At 39.3% G+C, this 21169-nt stretch overlaps 1 protein-coding gene across 6 annotated transcripts in view; it reads right to left on the bottom strand.

Annotated features, from left to right (window-relative positions):
- LMBRD1 (LMBR1 domain containing 1) overlaps nt 1–21169 on the bottom strand; it is a 90367-nt gene that overhangs the window by 3197 nt on the left and 66001 nt on the right. For 4 of the 6 annotated variants that reach the window (XM_067294126.1, XM_067294127.1, XM_067294128.1 and 1 more), the window contains one exon: nt 15913–15991. The exons of 1 other annotated variant lie outside the window; for it this stretch is intronic. In XM_067294126.1, the coding sequence (XP_067150227.1) occupies nt 15913–15991 (79 nt within the window). The remainder of the gene's footprint in view (nt 1–15912; nt 15992–21169) is intronic. One more of the 6 variants, XM_013952385.2, reaches the window with a different exon arrangement.

The raw sequence follows: 21169 nt of genomic DNA, 5'->3' as shown, positions 1-21169 counted from the left end.
CATGAACAACAGATCCACAGATACTTAGACTGCACAAGAGAAATACCCTCTAACATCCCTAATACAACCATGGATGCTGGAGAGGTACAAGGGGAATGACACCCAGTGGCCAGGCTCACATGCTTTCCTTAAATAGCTTCTCCTATCACCACTGTCTGACAGAATATTTCAATAAATGGACCACAGGTCAAACCTAGTATGACATTTCTCATGCTATTTGTTATACCTGTGCTAAGGCTTCCAAATTGCATACCCAGGTTTTATTAAAAACTAAACTACAAATGAACTGACAGTTTAGCAGAAGCTTTGAAAACTGAACTGAATGGATAAATTGGAAGCTTAGTAGGATGCAAACTCCAAACAGCTTCCTATGGGTGTGATTCTAGTTCAGAATAGTAGCCCTGACAAACTGAACTGTCATCTTTCTCTGCAGCACAACTCTTATTTTCGTTTGTTGCATAAACATGCATATACAAACATTACTATATACTCACAGGCACAGGCATCTAAAAGCCTTTTTAAAAGCCAGTCTGAGCTCATAGTTGCTAAAGTACTCTTTCCCATAAGACAGACTTCCTTTGCAATCACTGCCCTCCAGAGAAATCAGTTAACTGTATAATAGCAACAAAGGCAAGAGTGGACATTTATATGGACAATATTGCCATCTTTAAATAATGCTCAGACTGTAAGGTAGTAAAACCAGATAAACAGAGGTCAAAGTCAGTATTTTACCAGTTCCAGATGTTAGGTAGGTGTAAAAGTTATCAGAGCAGCCAAAACAAAACTTTACAGCTTCAAGCAGCCACCATGACTTCTTTCAGCAGAGCTACTAGAAGCCTTGAATCCCATATGATAACCTGGAACACTATGTGTTATCCATTTTGCTAGATGTCTTCATCAAAACTAAATGTCAACCACTAAACCAGAATGAAGAGAAACATCCAATTATCATTCATTAGTTGTAGAGTACTTTTCATAGCCCCTATACGTATGACCTTCCAGACCTGACCCTTACCAGAAGGGTATGAGATAGCTTTAAAAAGTAGAGGTCTATGAACTAAAATTCTTAACCTACATGGACATGAAGAGGCAGACTGCTAACCCCTCAGTCCTGTGCTAGGCTCAGACAACTACTTCTATCTTATAGTTAGTACCTTTGTCAAGGCTATCCTCCTAACCTTCCTTTCAACTCCACAGATTAAGATTGCCTAGTATTATCAACAGCAGTTGTTTCTGATGTATATTAAGCTTTAAGTTTGTTGCTTCTGTCTCGGACCAAACTTGTATACCTAGTTCTATTCTTCTCCATCTTTCAGAATCATAAGGTCTTTTCTTTCCCTACCTCACTTACATCCCTACATAGTATATACATCTTACTGTGGAATAAGCTATGTCCCTAGATTGGTGTATGGCCAAAAGCCTCAAGAGTTACAGGTCAGAATACTACTATTGTTATAGGGAAGCATCTGCACACCCACTGTTACACTGAACTTTAAATTCAAGGTTGTTTTGGGAAGAATATAGTAGGCCCATAACAGAAGTTTCTGCCAGCACTGCCAAGTCACATGTTTTCTTATGCCCTCATCTGACAATGTTGTACTTCTAGTCTCTTGGTTATAAATGCAATGGACAAAAGGAAGCTTCTGCTGGCTGAAGTTCAAGCTATTTATAGCAAACACTGTCAGCATATGATTTTATCTAGGCTTATGCTTCCACAGGTATGTTGACAGACATTAACAGAGTTAATGCATCTACCTTATAGAAAAGCTCCAACTTTGCTCATTGGAAACAGAGCATTTCTTACACCAAGATACTACATAAACTTTATTAATCACTGAAAAAATAGCAAGGAAGCAAATGTAGTTACTGAATTTACCTTAGTTCAAGCTTATACACAGAGGTACTACAACCAGAATAGTATCACAGAGAAGTACATACTCCAGGCAGCAAATGCAAAGCAGCTAAAGAATGTGCAAAGCGAATAAAGCAGTGAATATTGCAGGACTCCATAGGATACATGCCTTCTACCTCTGACTCCTAAAGATATGGTTAAAATATAATTCAACCTGAAAAGACTTGTTTCATTTTCTTGTACATCACAAATCCTCCTTGATTTTTTTATATAAGAGAATAACCGGTTCTGTCACAAGTGTTTACATCTAACACTTTAAAGCAAAGTTTGCAGGTTAAATATAAAACAAAGTATAGTCCATTAACACTTCTCCCTTCCAATGTATGATTCTTGAGAGGTTCTCTAACAGTATGGTCAGAACAGCTGATGAATATAGCTGCATTTAATATTATAATTATTACTTAGCAAAGGTCAGAATCAGGCATAGCCCAGAAGTTTTGGAACAAAATCCAAAACCACAGTTAAACAGATGAAGATACAGTTCGCATGCCAGATTGTTATCCTCTTAGCAAAGTAGACCATATTTATGCTTCTGTATGAGCAGCTAAGTTAAGTAAAGTAGGCATATTTCTTCTACAAAGATATCCCTTACAGCTTACATTTGTTCCATGCCATACAGCACATGGCTGAGACATCTATGCTGATACTTCTCACTGCTGCTCATAGCAAAACATCTTGAACAAGGTTTTCCCCCACCCAGAGGGAAATAAAGCAGTGTCCAGAGATGACCTTTTTGCTTTCCTCCATTTTCCTTTAGGGTTCCTTAGGGTTAAAAGCTGTAAACCTACTACTTTGTTCTGGGTTTTCACAACTACTAAACAAGGCATACAACATACGAACAGGCACATTCTGCAGATAAGAGCAAAACAGCTTCAGTAGGAAAAGCAAGTTTCTTCACTAACACAAGTAGAATGAAAGTACAGGCAAAGGAAGGCATTTGGCTGAACCAATCTGGAAAGTCAAGAAGGATCTGAGCTAAGAGAAGAAAAGCTTTGAGATATTTCCCCCTCCCACTCCCATCACACCACTCAATAGTGCACACCCTACATAAGGGAAAAAATGAATTGGGTAGCATACTGTTCACAACACTCCATTATTTCCTAGCATGACAATCATAAAACAAAAGTGAAATAAAGTTTCAAATAAAATAGGAAACACTGGTAAAGTGAAAACATAATTGAAAATAGGATAGTCAACACCATCTGCAGCTCTCCAGCTGCTTACCTGAATTAAAGAACAGTTAAAGAGACCCTCAGATGGCTCTCTATAGTACTTAGATTAAATAGATAGTAAATATTTTGGAACAGTTTGACCTTGAGGAAAACATTACAGTGGAAAACATTTCAGTGTCACAGGCTCAACTAACAACATTTTAGTTATTCCTTCTTAAGGAAATTACTACTAAACAGGCTAATGACATAATGTGTTTTTCCTCTAAATTCTGTTGCACAGTGAATAAATTAAATAATGAACATCTTTAATTAAAGGTAACTACTTGTTATCCAGAATGATAGTTACAAATATTACTTTGACAGTGTCTTGATCACTTAGAGTAAAAGTGACAGGTGAGTGAAGAGTTAACAAGACTGAAGTTTGTCAATTGATATGCAGAAGAACTGAGAGCACAAGAGCTGACATGCACAAAGCTGTTGAACAGAGGACTTAACAGGACTAAAGTCGTCTACCAACCGATATGCGCAAGGATTGATATGTATAAGGCTGCGGAATGGCAGCACTAACAAGACTGAAGAGGTCTGCCACCTGGAATCTGCACGGACCCCCGGGGAGGGAAGAAACCATACGGAGGTGTTGTGGTCTTGCCTCGCTAGCAGGGTCCTCCCAAGCAGACGCACAGACAGTCCTGCGATTGTGAAACTCGCAAAAAGTCAGCAAAAGCAGTGTTTGCTCAGAGCCCCAGCTGTATAAAGAGAGACTTGGGAGCTAGGAGAGTTTGAGCAGGGACGGGAACATGACCTGACCATCCTCTCCGGCTGGACCGTGAGTATTCCCCCCCCTCCCCTTTTCCTGGGACGCTGGGTTAAGGTAACTCCTCGAGGTTGAGAGCCCTCTCACTAGGAGAGTGAACAAGAAAGCTTTCAAGCAGGGATAAGCAGTCCTTCCAATTAATAACACAGTAATCGACGGTTTCAGGTTATCCTTTCTAAATTAGTAACTGATGGTTTTGTATTATCCTTTCTAAATTAGTAATCGCAATTTTAATGGATGTTACTAATCCAAGAACTTGTGTGAGGAAATAAAGATGTTTATTACTATATTACTGTCTCAGTCGTTACTATTGAACCTTCATAGCATGACAGTGTGACAAAAAGCATACATGGAAAGCTACCAAGATTCTGATAGATGAATTGTCACTACTTTAAGAGTAGATCATATTACATAGTGCTAACCAATAAAGCCAAACATCCAGCATTAAGCTCAATTTACTGATAGTCTTAACCAAAGGCTTCTTCCAAGAACTGAATTAGCTTGTTACTAAGGAAGACAAATTACAAGGATAAACAAAACTGTTCCCCCTTCATAAAGGCATAGTTTAAAGCACAGTTTCTCCACGCAATCATAACTATGTATTTTTCAAAAACAATTTTTTTGTTTCTTTTGGATCACAGTTCCTGCTGTGCTAGAAAAGTCAACTATAACATATTTCTTCCTTTTCAAAACCAGTGGAGCATTTTTCATCTCAATAAGCACTCACTTTGAAATGGATAATTCTGTAGCTAAAGAGCTGAGGACCAGGAAAAAACTTAATGTTTCAAAACAATAACAGTTAACTCCTATGCATTTGTTTAGGTAATGTGAGAAGAGTCCACAAGTCTAAAAGGAGGAGCCAGAAACTGCCTATCCAATGCACTGAAGTTATCATGCATTTCAAAAATATTAGTATTAGAAAATATGGTTGCCTGCTTAATTCACCCATTCATGCCATTCTATTTGAAACACCATTATAAGTACCTATACGTGTATCTCTATTAATACATAGCTCTATATTAAAACTTAGAAACAGAAAAATCAATGAGATAGGTAAGCCGCATACCAATTCATACTGTACTTAAACATGAGAACTGTAAATGTCTAGCAACCAATGAAAGACTGGCCAGTGACAGGTACCCTTTAAAATTAAGGATGTGATTTCAGTAGTGTAAAATTCTTGAATTGTACCTGATAAAATTTTATCCCTACTTAATACTTTATATTTATGACTAACAAATGTCTGACTAATTTAGGCACAGTGACATCTAAGCAAGCTTTTAAGGAAAAAAACTGTTTGCAGTTACAGTATCAGTCTCACTAAAACCTAAAAGGTGATTTCATGTACTAACAACTCAGATGAGAGGTTTTTGCACATTATGCAGTCCATCTCATCTCTCAAACAATGAGCTTTTGCAAAAGCATGTCAAAGGAAGTGGTTTGTTAGGAAAGAGTTAAATAGGTGTGAACAATGCAATTTAAAAACACAGGCATTCCTTGGGAGTTACTCAGGTCCATACTGTTTAACCTCTTCATTAATGAACTAGATGATTAAATAGATTACATGCTCAATCAATTTGTGATCAAATAGGGGAGGGGGGCACAGTGGCTCAGCACACTGGACGGTGAGGCTCCTGTTTAGAGAGCTCATTTCTCCAGTCCTTGAAATAAGTCCTGATAAGGTTCACAGAGACAGAAGACAAGTCCTGCACCTGGGATGAAAAGAACACCATGCAACAGTGCAGACTGGAGTTGACTGGATTCAATGCAGCTTTGCAAAAGAAATGACCTGGTGGACAACAAATTGACCATAAGCTGATGTGCGTTTCCAGCTGGAAAAAAAGTAACTGCATACTGTCTGGGCTTCACAAGCAAGAATGCAGCCAACAGGTCCAGGAAAGTGATTACTCCCCTCCCTCCTACTCACCTGTATTTGAGATTGCATCTGGAATACTGTAATTTTGACCTCCCCAGTATGAAAAGAGACACTGACATACTGGAGCAAGACCAGCAGAGGACCACTACAACAGCTAGAGCAAGCAGCATACAATGGAAATGTGTTTGTTCAGCTTGAAGTAAAGGTGTTGGGGAGAGCACCTTATTGCTGCCTCTGCTATATAATGGGGACTTGTACAGAAGACAGGGTAAGACTTCACAGATCCACATGATGAAAGGACAAAGGGCATTAGGCAAGTTGCAGTAAGAAAAATTCTTATTAGATATTTAGAAAATTCAACATGATCATAAACATTGGAACAGGCTGCCCAAAGTGCTTGCAGAATGTCCATCTGTGGAAGTGATGGAAAATCAACCAGATGGAACTGAGTAACCTGCTCTGGTTGACCTCTGCTTTGAGCAGAGGAATTGGACCAGATGACCTCTTGAGATCCTGTGTGCTCTAAACCATTTTAATTCACATTTCATGAAGCTATATATAAACATACACAAATAGGTCTAACACCAAATGTTTTAGATGGAAAATTCAGATTGAGAATGTCATGCAGTGGCAGCTGAAGTGCACACGTCCAATTTCAAGCAGAACTTAATTCTGCCTAGAGTACATTCAAAGCTCCTTCCAAAGGAAGATCTGTAGCTTTACTGTTAGAATGTATAAGCACAACATATTCCAGATACTAAAAGCTTTGAAGGCATGGTTTCAGGTACTCAAGAACAACATTTCATATGGCCTACTGACAATCATTCAGAAATAGTGTCACAAAATGCAGCTGCTGTTTGCAGTCCAACTTATAACTTTAGCTTCTCAAGACAAGTTTTGATGTGTTAAAAATTTAAATTATATAGTCCCAAGTCCCAAATGGTTTGAGATTTCACATGAGAAAGGATAGTTTTAAGGGGAAACTTATTTCCCCTTTATTGGCAGTATTTCTGGTCTATCATCTGGCCCATGCTACTACTCGCAATTCAATTGTAACTAAGCTTTAAGAACATCTATATGGAATGATGGTTCATACACATCTCCCTGGTACCTCAGATACAGCAGCACTTCAACAGTGGCATCTTAATACATATTCTTTCCAGTCTAATTTCTAGATATTTCTCATTATGCTACTGAGAAACTATGAAGCACCTATTGTATGTACTATTTACTGTCACTCACATATGCTTTGCTTAGGTTACATGACAGGACAAGTATCATCTTGTACAACAGAACAAACATTCCTACAGGACAGTCAGTTCTACATTACAATCAAATCAACTATCTCTGAAGTCATCTGAAAAATGTTAGTTTTTTACTGCAGCTTTCCCTGCAAAGCTAAATAGCATTTTGATGAAAAGAGTAAGCAACTTCAGCAAGAATGGCTGGTTTTGGAAGCTGTAACTTGTGGAACATTTAGTTGGATGGACTGCTTTTAGATTCATCTGGCTCCTAGAGGTAATGTCACTATTAGCTCCATTCTCCACCACAATATACCAGTATTTTAAACAAAAGGAGAAAAACACAAGGATTCCTTTGAACTGAGCAGGTACAGGGCAAAGGCACTCAAGTTTGAAGATGGCCTCAGAGAAACTTGCCTTTACTTATTAGAAACTATGCAGTGACACAAGATTAAGCAGCATTTGCCATCACAGATCTAAGGTAAAATAATCTAAAGGTTCTACTGGATGGAATAATTATTGCCAGATGGATATGCTCCTTAAGAAATTCAATTAATATAAAAAGGATCAAAACTCCTAGAATAAAAATAGTAAGGTAACAAAGGGCTCTAACAAAGCCTCTGGTTGCTAGGAAAATGTTGCCTTTCTAAAACAGTATAGTCAGTGCTTTCTTACACTTCCAGATAAAGTGTGCAAGATGCATAGATTAATCTTTGTGGCTATAGATTTTATGCTAGAGTACACAGAAGTTAGTTTAGTTCTCTTGCAATCAAGATTTCATTAACACGAGGGAAAAGTTAGTCAGTTTATAGTAATCAAACTGACAAAAAAGACACATACAATGGCACCACATGAGGAAGTTACAGCCCACAAGAAAACCAAGAAAACAAAAAACAAACAAACACTTAAGCTAGGACAGAAACCAATGAACAGTTAACTTAATGCAAGACCCATGCAGACATGCTCCATGTTCACCAGCCCATGGAATGTCCAATTCCTTTTTCTCTAGACAGAATAGTGGTACTTCCACTTCTAGCATGAATAGATACTGAGTGATCAGAATCCCTTTTGACCTGAGGGAAGTAGTACTACAGCACTGTAAGCCATCCTCTAAGAGAAGCATATTGTTACTCCCATTTAATCAAAACAATCTTTCATGCTCACAGAATAGTGGAAATAAGCAGCAGGCAATGAAATTTAATATCAGAAGTGCTCTGGCTAAAGACTGAAGCCTCAAGAGACAGAATACTAACTTTCTACCAGTTTTGACTTTGGTCAGAGACCAAAGTGTTCAGATGGACAAGTCAAAATAAGCTTCAGGTATCTTCAGATATTAGCAAATATATCAAGAGTTTTCTAATTACAGGTTTCCCCTTTCCCCTTGTACCTGTCATTTGACAACTTAACATCTTTATTCATATGTTTGAGAGCGTTAAGGTCACTCCAGGACTTCAAGCTTCCACAGAAAATTGATGTTTAAGATTCTTTCACATATCACTTTCATAAGCAGCTCTGGAAGTAGATTCATGGAGTGGCAGTGACAGCTGTCTTAGCCATGAAAGCAATATTTCTTCCTAGGACTGAAATAATTACTATTTCTTGTTAACTAAACAGGGAAAAATTGACTCATATGTCCTTATGCTGCCTGCTACTCAGCAGTTCCTGCATCAAAACTGGGGAGATAGCTTAAACAAAATACGCAAGAAACCATTTGTCCCATATTCTTTGTGAGATATATAATAATAAATACTACTCTCATTCAGCTGTTGAGCTTGTCTTTGCACTTCACAGTCCAGTCCCTCTGTCTTGCTGCTTCTCTAGTTTCATTACCTAAAATCAATCTGCTCTTCAAAGCTTTTACAATTCTAGTTTGTGCCATTGCATACCAGCTGTCCTTTCCCTCAGTGAACTCTTTCCAGAAATTGCTTAAACTTTCAAGTTGTTGCTCTTTCAGCTTATGATGCAAATATCACAGAACTTCACCACTAGCCTCAAGGTTAACTCTGACAACTTAAACCATTGATTCCTGATCACACCGAAAAGTGTGTTGAAAAAACATACTACTGAAATTGGTTCATTCACTTCTAGCAAGGACCTGAAAACACTTTCCAACTGTATGCAGCTACACCAGCTCCCCATTTAGAGACAGCTTTAACACTTCCAATGTTTCAAGTTTACAGCACTTTAAAGTACTACAGTGCAGAAAAGAAGCTTCAGATAAATACCAAATCACTCACATGTTAAACAGTTTCCAGCTATGACAACTTTAAATATAGGTCTAACAAGCACAAAAAGATGCTTGCTGTTTCAGCCCAGCTTTTTTTGGTTTAGCTGGAAGCATTAATGAGAACACACTGAAGAGACCTGTAGAAAGCAAGCAAAAGTCCAGGTGTATCAACCTGGGTCTAATCTAAAACTATTTTTCAACAAGAGCTGCTCACTGGCTTTGGAATCAAGCCCTGTTAAAGGAAGTATTTAGCAGGCAGCTTGGCTTGGAAATCAGGGTCTAACAAGGAATCTGGAATCTGACTTGCTATCATTGAAATGGAAGGAAGATCCACCAACCTACTCAGAAGTACATCCTGTTCCCATTGAAAGATAGTTTCCCCAAATGCTTTAAATGAAGTTAGCCACATTCCAGTAGATATTTCAATTTGGGGAAGCTGGCTTCCAGTGGAGTAACATTCCCTCTGAAAGTGCTGATTAGTTCTAATTTAGAGGTGTAGTAGTATTACCATACATGTGACTTAATTTCAGGTACAGTATTTGGGATGTTTTGGAGCCACTGCTTTTCCAGTGACTTAAGCTACAGATAAGTTGCATCCAGCATGGGATATTTGAATACCTGCAAGTCAAAAGCAGCCTAATATAATCCTAGACAAAACCAGAAAATATGGTTTAACTAATATGAATCAGTGTAGTTTTATAACATAGATCTTATTTTACTATCTTGTAACAAAAGTTACAAGTTTGGGCATCCAATAGCTACATAATTACTTTGCAGTATAGGAACTACTGTGACAACCATAAAACCATTTTAACTTAATTACACATTATGAATGTCTACATTAAATGGTTCAAGAATTCGCAAGTCCCAACAGTGCTAACAGGACTTCACAGTATAAGGAGCCTTCCAGTGAGGTCCTCAGGGTCTTTTGCTGAAAGACAAAAAAAGTTCCTGAATAGCAAAGTCACTAAACACAGCAAAATTTGAATACTAAATAACAAGTAGTCCTACTGAGTGATCCAGGTCACAAGTATGTTTTCAGTCAAATTTAAGTCACATGCATGAACATGAAGTGCCAGACATAGCTGCAGAAAGAGGGTACTTAGATCCTAGAGAAAAGCAAGTATGAATAAACTTTAAACACAGGTAAAGCTCAGCAGTTCTTATCACTTCTGTATCAAAGAGCCTACTAGTGCTGCAATTTTACATTCCTAGTTCATGCTAGCACAGCTATGGCATTACAACAGAAAACTGTATCCAGCTATAAGGCTTCTATTTTAGTTATGCTGAGGAATCTGAAAGGTTGTAAAGATTTGCAAAAATTAAGGGGCTAGAGAAAACATTTTAATCTTTTTTGCAAGTTGAAAGGACAACTTGATTTTAGCAGTTAAATAGCTTTAAGTGAAGAAAATACTAAATGCTAGAGGGCCATCTAAATAGTGAAAAGGCACAGCATTAACCAATGACTGAAATCTGAAGCCATGTGAATTTGAAACAGGAATAAGGCCCTCCTCTTACAGGAAATAAGCAACTAGATGTCTTCTGCCACTAAAAATGTTTCGGTTAAGTACAGTAACTTGCCAGAAGCACTTGGGTCCAAGCCATCTAGATGTCATATCTTGCCTTTAAGTCAGACTTAAAATTTGAATGTACACGAGAGGTTCACAGGAGACTTGTTTAGATTACATGTTTTCAAATAAGAGTGAACAACTCCCATTTTAGAGCTAGCTACTGATTAACTTTGAAGGCAATATCCTAGAGATGAACATGAGTGCAAAATACCAGAAACCCAATTAACATAAGCTAGAAGCATCATTTTTACTCTAATCAAAACACTTAACTATATACCTCCTTTTCCTGTATCAACTTGGTACAAACTTCAGCTTACACTAGTTCAGACTTCTGAAACTACATTATACCACTTGGCCTTCAGATGTTAACCTCATTTTTGCCATATCCTTTCCAACTGAGCTGGCCACTTTAGAAGGAAGTCTATCCTGTAAGACTGAAGAAATGATGCATTTCTTCCACCCTGAGATCATGCTACATGGAAGAGGATTTGAAGGAACAGGAGGAAAACATTTTAACAGATTGATCTTGACCCCTTAACATGCCACACAGACCCCGATATCCTATTTCTGCATAGAAGCATTTGTAACCAGCTAGCAGTCAAAGCAGCATTTGGCAAGGCAAGGCAGCTTTCAGAGCTGGAACTCCTTACTCTGGAGGATAAAAAGTTATGGCTTTTATCATTAAAAAGTCAAACTTGAAAGATCTGATGATAAACTCTTAAATAAGATAGCTGAGACGTGAGTTAGTGATTATCATTAATGATGCCCTGGAAACACTTTCCCTCCTTCTGCCACAGAATTTAAAATACAATAGACTAGTCCACAGTCATGTTTTTCTGTCATAGTTCAGATATGATTTGCCCAATACATTATCCATCCAACCTAGCTGCAGGACAAGAGGTACTAGGCAGTGAAAAAGTCTTCATGAACAAACCCTTTCTCACCCAATGAGCAAGCCTTCTTTGAAGCTGGACAAGGAACATCTGTATTCAGCTTCATCTGATGTAGTAAGAAGATGCTGCCAAAGTTTTCTGCATAGTTGTTCTGAACACATTATATAATGAATTCATCAGCTGTCTATGCCACAGCAGGTTGATTTGATTAGACCAGTAGAAGCAGCTCCAAACATACATTGACAGTACTCCCAATATTGATGAAGTTAGTGTTTCTCAGTTATGAAAAGGTTTGGTGGCTTTTGCTATTTGCAGAGAGGCCAAATATGATGCTTGAAGACCATCTTAGAACTGTCCTTATTGAAAGCATCATTTTGTAGGCCATGGTGGTTGTGTCCCACCACCACAGGATGCTTACACTGTGGTTCATTACTTCCTTTTAAGAATAGGTGCATACCCCTCAATCCTTTATTAGGAGCTTCAACTCCAAAGTACTGACACCACCAGCACATTCCAGTTTATTGTTGAGCTTAAATCCAACAAGCAGAATAATTAGCATGTTAATCCAAGAAGGGGATATAGGGTTGTAATTGCTTTACTGCTCAACTCTATTTAACAGTTCAGAGTATTTAGTAAGTGCTGCCTTCTCTCTCCAGAGAAGTTTTCTTGGAGGCAGAAGAGGGGCAGAATTCAGAGCAGCTCACAGCTGTCTACCATGGGGGACAATAAAAGCTACAGGATAGATATGTTTCTACAAGTGGGTGCCTGTAAACAATGAACTGCAAAAATAGATTTAAGAGAATCACAGCTATTCATATGATTTACAGCTACTGTATGGGGCTGTCCAGAATCACATTCAGTACTGAACTTACTGATATCAAGCTCCCATGAACCCATGGTTTGACCAGCAGAACTCATTATATATAGATATATCAAGTTATATCTCTATTCCTTTTAGTCCTGCTGTATTTCTAGCTTCACTACACTTCTAGCTTTATTATACTTGTAGTTTGCACATTGTTTGCTGTTAATTGTTTGGTGTTGTTTAACATCTGTTATATGTGTGAACGCTCTTATCTCTAAATTCATATACTTGACAAACGATCTCTAGCTCGGCACGACTAATCCTGGAATCTGAAAGAATCCTGGATGCCCCTCTACTGGCACAAACTGCCTTATATTTCTTCAAAAAAGGTAAGTGTCTTTTTCAGCAAGTAGAACACTAATTTGAAACTAACGTATATAAAACATGCCCCATTAAAGGCTAAAGTTTCAACAATACAGAAGTTATTGAGAAGATTAGTTGCTAAAACAAAGATCAGGTCAGATCTTTACCATCTCAAAAAGAAAAAAAATATAATTACAATAAGTAGAGTAGTGTTCTGAGTATTTAATACAACTGAACAAGCTTTTATAAGCTTGTCTATCAGCATATCAACTAAAAGGTCATATTACATTTAAGGAAAAAACACCAGTCAAAATGAATTTAGTTTAATAAAACAAAGGAAGATAAATAGTATTTTCATTCATTATAGTTCAGTGGGTTTTTTGATAAAAAACCTAGCACCAAAGGCCCATTAAAAAGGTTGTTCAAGCATTTGTAGTTTAACTTAGGTGCATCTGTTTCAGCTTTGTCTAATATACTTAAAAACAATAGAATATTTAACAACCTAGTTTCCACTGTAGGAGTAAAAAGTTCCATTGAAAATTCTACTTGTCAATATCATCTCCTAGCTGATCATTAAGCAGAGAAAGCCAGAATCCACAACCATTATTTTTATTAGTTTCCATTGTAAGTTTAAAAATAGCAGGTTCTACGTTTTAGCTTCTAACACAACCCATCCAGGTGACTGAATCAAACAATGAATTAAGTGTTCTCGCTAGCAATTTTTTTTTTTTAATTTGAAGTATTCTAAAGAAACTTCTCTTCCATTTATAAAATAACACTAACAACCCAACTATCTGTAGTTACTAGAACTCCACAATAGCCTTTTGATCACATTAACCTTTTACAAAAAAGCCATTTATCTTCTACTTACACTATGCCAGCATAGGACAACATATCAATAACTTCTCCACCTCTTCCCTATTAAGAAAAGGGAACATGACTCATCTCCAGTGTAACAATGCATGTTAATGATGGCAAACCAAAGCCAACATTTGCACAGGCCAATTCTTGTGTACAGCATAGCAGACAACTGCTTTAAGCATCAGCTATATTTTCCATTGCTCAAAGCAAACTAGAAAAAAATACATTAAGGAAAATATTCAAAGTCCTCAAAAAACAGCATCAAGTACTGGTGGAGTTTAGGAAGTCTATTTCTCAGTCTAACCCCACTTCTTTCAGTTAAGCAGCAAAGCCTCAGAAAGTCAGACTATTTAGATTCCACCACCACGAAAAAAAAAGACAAGACCAAGAAGCTTATCAATACCACTGCGTATATTCTACTTCCAGCAAATATTAGCTAAGCTGCAAAGCTGTTTACAAAAACACCAGAAGACCTGTACAACCCGCAGAAAGTGGTTTAATTTTGAAAAATGACTAGATTTTGCTCTTGTAAACTCTGCCACAGAAGATGTGGTTTTTTTTAGTCACAAAAGTATGGCAGCTTGAATATGGACTGAACTATTACTTTTATGTCAAAAGATCAAAAACAATTCAGACTGCATCAAGTCTTTTAAAATAGCCAAAAGTAGAAAGCTGGATGAATGATTCATTTGAAGTCTGGTGTGGAGGAAAGACAGGGGAAAAACCCTTAAGAGATTTTATAAGCCACCATCAGAAATAAAACCAACACACCCACATAGCAAATTTGAAGGCATGTTTAAAAACAAAGGGGGTAACCCCTGAAGAAAACAGACCACAGCCTAAAAAAATAGATAGTTTACACCAGGTACAAAAAACTAATTATTCAGGTATCACTGCTAGTACCAAAAAAAAGTTGTTAAATTTACATACCATCTTTCCCAATACCACCCACAAATGGAAAGAAAAATGGGTGACCTGCTACAATTTTTTTTTTTTTTTTTTTAGAAATATAGTCACAGTTCTGAATAGTTATCAGCAATATTGATGATGAGGATACAGAGCAGCTATTTGTCTCTTTTCTATCAATTACTGAACACTTCCAAGCCTTTTTATAAACATATTATGCATACATAACAGAGCTCCTCTTCATGCAAAAAAACCTGAAAGTTTGCCGACTGAAAACAATTCAGAGCTTCAGCCTGAAGAAGTCTGGACCATTTTGAAGGCCATAAATCTTTTCAAGATCAATTTCTTAAACAAAAGACCAAAAGAGATCAATAAAATTTATGGTGACCTTAAGCTGCAGTAACAGTATTGCAGCACCATGTGTAATTCAGATGGTTTGACCCTGGTTTCATTAAGAAACCAAGCTAACACAATCATGCTGAATTTGTTTTTCCAAAAGTGGTCTTTGCCCTTCCTCTTGCCCTGCATATAAACAGCTTTTGAACACATTCCCAGTTTCAGCAAAGTTTCACAGAGGAATAAAGATGACAAAGTCAGTGCTACCAGTCTCTTAGAGGCCTACATAGGCAGAACATCAGGGAAAGCTCCAACATTATCCTTCTGCTTGCTAATCACTACTCAAACAGCTCCAAGTTATTCAGTGTCTTCTGTCCAGAGAGCAGGTCAAAGTGGGGAAGTATTATACTGGATCTCAAAACAGAAGTAATCAAAATTGAGAAGAGGATTACAGAAAAACCACCTGCAAGGTCAAGTTCCACTGGTAATGGTGCTCATGGAACAACTTACATTCACATCTTATAAAAATTAAGATTTGAACTTCAGTGCAATTATAAAGAAAAGAATTTTGCATTTGTTACTACATCAGACAATTTAGTAGAGTACTTCTCTGCACACTTGTATGGCAGACACTAGTGACATTTCAGATGCTAAACTATTCACTGGAAAAGTCTAGGGTTTTTGTTTTCTTTGGAAGATTGTGAACTAATTAATTGGAACGTGTTGTTACACATGGTTTCTCCTTAAAACAGTTATTATTCAAAAAATTTAGTAAGCTGCAAGGTAATGTTTGTTTTCTGAAAGTAGCCACAAAGCTTTTTGTTAGACTAAAGCAAATGCCTCAAACCATCAAAATATTGAGCAGCTTACTATAGCAGAGCATGCACATATAACATAGGGAATGTTATAACAAGACAAAAAAAAATGCATCTTACCTTCAGGTGCATCTGCATCACAGTCTTTTGATACAAGTGTCACATTTCTCAACTGGCCATCAACTGTCTGATTACTCTGCTTTATAAATAAATATGCGATTAATACACTAGTCTACAAGCAGTGTTGTTCTATACACAGTGATGGTTCCCAAAACATCTTTCAATAAATTTTGTTTTATAAAACAAAGCTGCAACAAACCTCTTAAGATATTCAGAGGGCTAAGATTGTTCGTGAACAGTATACATGTAATCATGCACATCATTTAGGAGTGATGTAACATGAAAATTTCTAAATAAGTGTTCATCTAAAAAAATTCATAGCTTTGGAAATGAACTTATCTTGAATGAGTTTTTAAAAATGCAAGCTAAGTCTTAACTTTACATAAGAAGAATTTGGAATTCATCTTTAGTGATGAAGACACCACACAAGAGGCTTGCATAATGATACTATGAATCCAGTTTCTTCCCAGTCTAAAAGCCAGAAGATGGCATCCAACATACTTAAATAGGCAGGGTGGAGGGAGACAATTTACTGAAGTGAACTCTTGAGGACCCAAACATTCTTGTTCAAATATCTCTGAAACTGTTTTACACCTTTGAAAAACTGGCTCTTTTAGAGGTTACATGAAGTCTTTATATTCCAGACTTACTTTTGAATCATCAATTAATTTTAACAAAGCTGGATGTAAACCCTTTATACTGTATTGATATCTGCTTATACTAACTGACTCCCAGGTTCTTCTCTGCTGTACTTACAATTTCCTAAATGGGAAGCCCTCCTGACAGAATCAGTAATGCCCTACCCCTTTTCTCCTGCAGTCTGAAGAAAACATGTCCCTTAAAACCCACAAGAAAAACACAAGCTAGTACATAAAACTGATATTTGATTCAAGAAAATTTACTGAAAGTTTTAAATTCAGCTTTCATTCTGAAGGTTCAAGAAAAATTAACCAAGCCTATCCCAAAAGTAGGGGTTTGAGTAAGCAGCTAACTTGCATTTCATGCAAATACATGAAAGTGGAGACCATTATTGTCTTAGAAGAAACCTTAGAAGAAGGGAGTGTGATTAGACACAGAGGAATTGGGAACCAAAGTGGAAACAGAGCAGTAAAAGAACAATATGTAGATAAAAGCAATAGGATAAGAACAGAAGAAATTTCAATTAATGAAAGTGTGTATTTATCACAGTGGCCTGGCTGCATCAGGTACTCCAGCTGGCTGTCACCACTACAGCTTACACTGCTCAGAGTGCTTCTCTGAAGAGAACAGCAATATGGTACAAGAATGCAAAAAACAGAATAATGATCAGATTCTCACCATTTTGAAATTTTACCTTCATCTCACATTTTGCTTTTAAAACATGAGAAACTTAAAACATGGAAAAAATAGCCAGAACTGCAGGTTTCCTTTAATGATTCCCATGCTTTTTTCTAGTCTGATATTCTCATTCTCCCTGAACACTCAATTTAGACTCCTCATATATCTGAATTCAACTCTACATGCTTCCTACAAGCTTAAGGCATTGGACTGTACCTTGAAGTCATAAAACGGCCTCTTCCTCTAGCAATCCTTCTCCTCCCACACAAGGAAAGCCTTGTACAGGTGCACTAATTTTGCATTTTTGTACAAAATGGACACCAAAAAAATTGCCAAATAAGGATAAAGCATTTTATGGTATTACCCTTCATAAAAATAGCAATTTCATTTGCCATGGTAAGAGCAACAGTAGTCTCACTAACCCTGTACCAATGTTTCTCATTGCTACTCATACTGTCTTTGAGGAACTTAAGAAACCTTATTTTTTGTTTACTATGAAACAGCATGGACACATGCCAAAGATTACATTGGTTGTACAAGTTGCCAAGGAAACTCACATAATGGAAAGACTGAAAAACACTGGGACTACTTTTCTAGATAAGAATTAAGCAGATGTTGACCAGGAGCTTTTGTTTATACTCCTAGCACAAAATCAAGGTAATTAAGTGGGTCTCAAGGCCGACAAATTGAGACAGAAAGTTAAAAAAAATTAAGAACATTCATGGAACAGCTGAGGTTAAAAGGAACCTCTGGAGATTGTCTAGCTCCCCTGTTTAAAGCAGGCTCAACTACAGCAGGTTGCCCAGGACCGTGTCCAGTTGGTTTTTGAATATCTGAAAAATAGACTCCACAACCTTCTCCGGGCTACCTGCCCAGCATTTAATCCTCACAGTAAAACAGTTTTATGAACAAATATTTTCTTCTGTTTTGTGTCCATTGTCCTTGTCTTATCACTGGATACCACCAAGAGTGGCTCCTTCTTTAAACCCTCTCATCAGGTATTTAAACATTGATAAAATTGCCCCTGTCCCCCAAGCCCTTTTTCTCTCCAGGCTAAACAGTCCCAGGTCTCAGCCTCTCTGCATATGAGAAGCTCTAAGCCCTTTGTCATCTTGGTGACTCTTTGCTGTATTCACTCCAGTACACCCAGATGTCTGGCACTGGGGAGCCCAGAACTGGACAGAGCACTCCAGATTTGTCTCACCAGTACTGACTAGAGCAGAAGGATCACATCCCTTGACCTGCTGGTAGCAGTTTTCCTAAGGCAGCCCAGGATCACAGAATCACAGAATCACTGAGGTTGGAAGGGACCTCTGGAGATCATCTAGTCCAACCCCCCTGCTCAAGCAGGGTCACCTAGAGCACATTGCACAGGATTGCATCCAGGCGCATTTTGAATATCTCCAGAGAAGGAGACTCCACCACCTCTCGGGGCAACCTGTTCCAGTGCTCTGTCACCCTCACAGTGAAAAAGTTTTTCCTCATGTTAAGATGGAAGTGTCTGTGTTTCAGTTTGTGCCCATTGCCTCGCGTCCTGTCGCTCGGCACCACTGAAAAGAGTCTGGCCCCATCCTCTCGACACCCTCCCTTCAGATACTTGTACACATTGATAAGATCTCCTCTCAGCCTTCTCTTCTCCAAGCTAAACAGGCCCAGCTCTCGCAGCCTTTCCTCATAAGAGAGATGCTCCAGTCCCCTAATCATCTTTGTGGCCCTTCGCTGGACTTGCTCCAGTAGTGCCACATCCCTCTTGTACTGGGGAGCCCAGAACTGGACGCAGTACTCTAGATGTGGCCTCCCCAGGGCTGAGTAGAGGGGGAGAATCACCTCCCTCGACCTGCTGGCAACACTCTTCCTGATGCACCCCAGGAGACCATTGGCCTTCTTGGCCACAAGGGCACATTGCTGCCTCATACTTAACTTGGTGTCCACCAGCACTCCCAGGTCCTTCTCAGCAGAGCTGCTTTCCAGCAGGTCAACCCCCAACCTGTACTGGTGCCTGGGGTTATTCCTCCCCAGGTGCAGGACCCTGCACTTCCCTTTGTTGAATTTCATGAGGTTCCTCTCTGCCCACCTCTCCAGCCTGTCCAAGTCTCTTTGAATGGCAGCACAGCCCTCTGGCGTATCGGCCACTCCTCCCAGTTTTGTATCGTCAGCAAACTTGCTGAGGGTGCACTCTGTGCCTTCATCCAGGTCATTGATGAAGAAGTTGAACAAGACTGGACCCAGGACTGACCCCTGGGGGACACCGCTAGCTACAGGCCTCCAACTAGACTCTGTGCCACTGAGCACAACTCTCTGAGCTCTGCCATTCAGCCAGTTCTCAATCCACCTCACTGTCCACTCATCTAACCCACACTTCCTGAGCTTGTCTATGAGGATGCTATGGGAGACAGTGTCAAAAGCCTTGCTGAAGTCAAGGTAGACAACATCCACTGCTCTCCCCTCATCTACCCAGCCAGTCATTCCATCATAGAAGGCTATCAGATTGGTTAGGCATGATTTCCCCTTGGTGAAGCCATGCTGACTGCTCCTGATCACCTTCCTGTCCTCCACATGCTTAGAGATGGCTTCCAGGATGAGCTGCTCCATCACCTTTCCAGGGATGGAGGTGAGGCTGACTGGCCTGTAGTTCCCTGGGTCCTCCTTCTTGCCCTTTTTAAAGACTGGGGTGACATTGGCTTTCTTCCAGTCCTCGGGCACCTCTCCTGTTCTCCATGACCTTTCAAAGATGATGGAGAGTGGCTTAGCAATAATGTCCGCCAGCTCCCTCAGCACTCGTGGGTGCATCCCATCAGGGCCCATGGATTTGTGGGTGTCAAGTTTGCTTAAATGATCTCTAACCCACTCCTCCTCCACCAAGGGAAAGTCTTCCTCTCTCCAGACTTTCTCTCTTGCCTCCAGGGTCTGGGGTTCCTGAGGGCTGGCCTGACCAGTAAAGACTGAAGCAAAGAAGGCATTCAGTAACTCTGCCTTCTCCGCATCCTTCGTCACCAGGGCACCCACCCCATTCAGCAAAGGGCCCACATTTTCCCTAGTCTTCCTCTTGCTGCTGATGTATTTGAAGAAGCCCTTCTTGTTGTCCTTGACATCTCTAGCCAGATTTAATTCCAAACGGGCCTTAGCCTTCCTCGTCGCATCCCTGCATACTCTGACAACATTCCTATATTCATCCCAAGTGGCCTGTCCCCCTTTCCACTTTCTGTAGACTTCCTTCTTCTGGTTGAGTTTTGCCAGGAGCTCCTTGCTCATCCATGCAGGTCTCCTACCTCCTTTGCTTGACTTCCTACTCATAGGGATGCACCGCTCTTGAGCCTGGAGGAAGTGATGTTTGAATATTAACCAACTCTCTTGAACACTCCTTCCTTCCAGGGCCCTCACCCATGGGATTCCTCCAAGTAGGTCCCTGAAGAGCACAAAGTTTGCTCTCCTGAAGTCCAGGGTTGCGATCCTACTTGGTGCCCTGCTGCCTCCTCGCAGGATCCTGAACTCCACCATCTCATGGTCACTGCAGCCAAGGCAGCCCCCAACCTTCACATCTTCCACCAGTCCTTCTTTGTTTGTTAGTACGAGGTCCAGCAGCACACCTCTCCTTGTTGGCTCCTCCACCACCTGTGTCAAGAAGTTGTCACCAATGCTCTGCAGGAATCTCCAGGACTGTTTGTACCTAGCTGTGTTGTCTTTCCAGCAGATATCGGGGTGGTTGAAGTCCCCCATGAGAACCAGGGCCTGGGATCATGAGGCTACTTCCAGCTGTCTGTAGAAGGCCTCATCAACTTCCTCATCCTGATCAGGTGGCCTGTAGTAAACACCCACAACAGTGTCACCTCTATTAGCCTGCCCTTTGATCCTTACCCATAAGCTCTCAACTCGCTCTTCATCCACCCCTAGGCACAGCTCAATACATTCCAGTTGCTCTCTCACATAAAGAGCAACTCCA

The sequence above is a fragment of the Apteryx mantelli genome, chromosome 3, assembly GCF_036417845.1.
Source record: "Apteryx mantelli isolate bAptMan1 chromosome 3, bAptMan1.hap1, whole genome shotgun sequence".
NCBI classification, from domain to species: domain Eukaryota; kingdom Metazoa; phylum Chordata; class Aves; order Apterygiformes; family Apterygidae; genus Apteryx; species Apteryx mantelli.
Note: the sequence above shows the minus strand (reverse complement) of the source record. Positions and strands in the feature narration are given on the sequence as shown.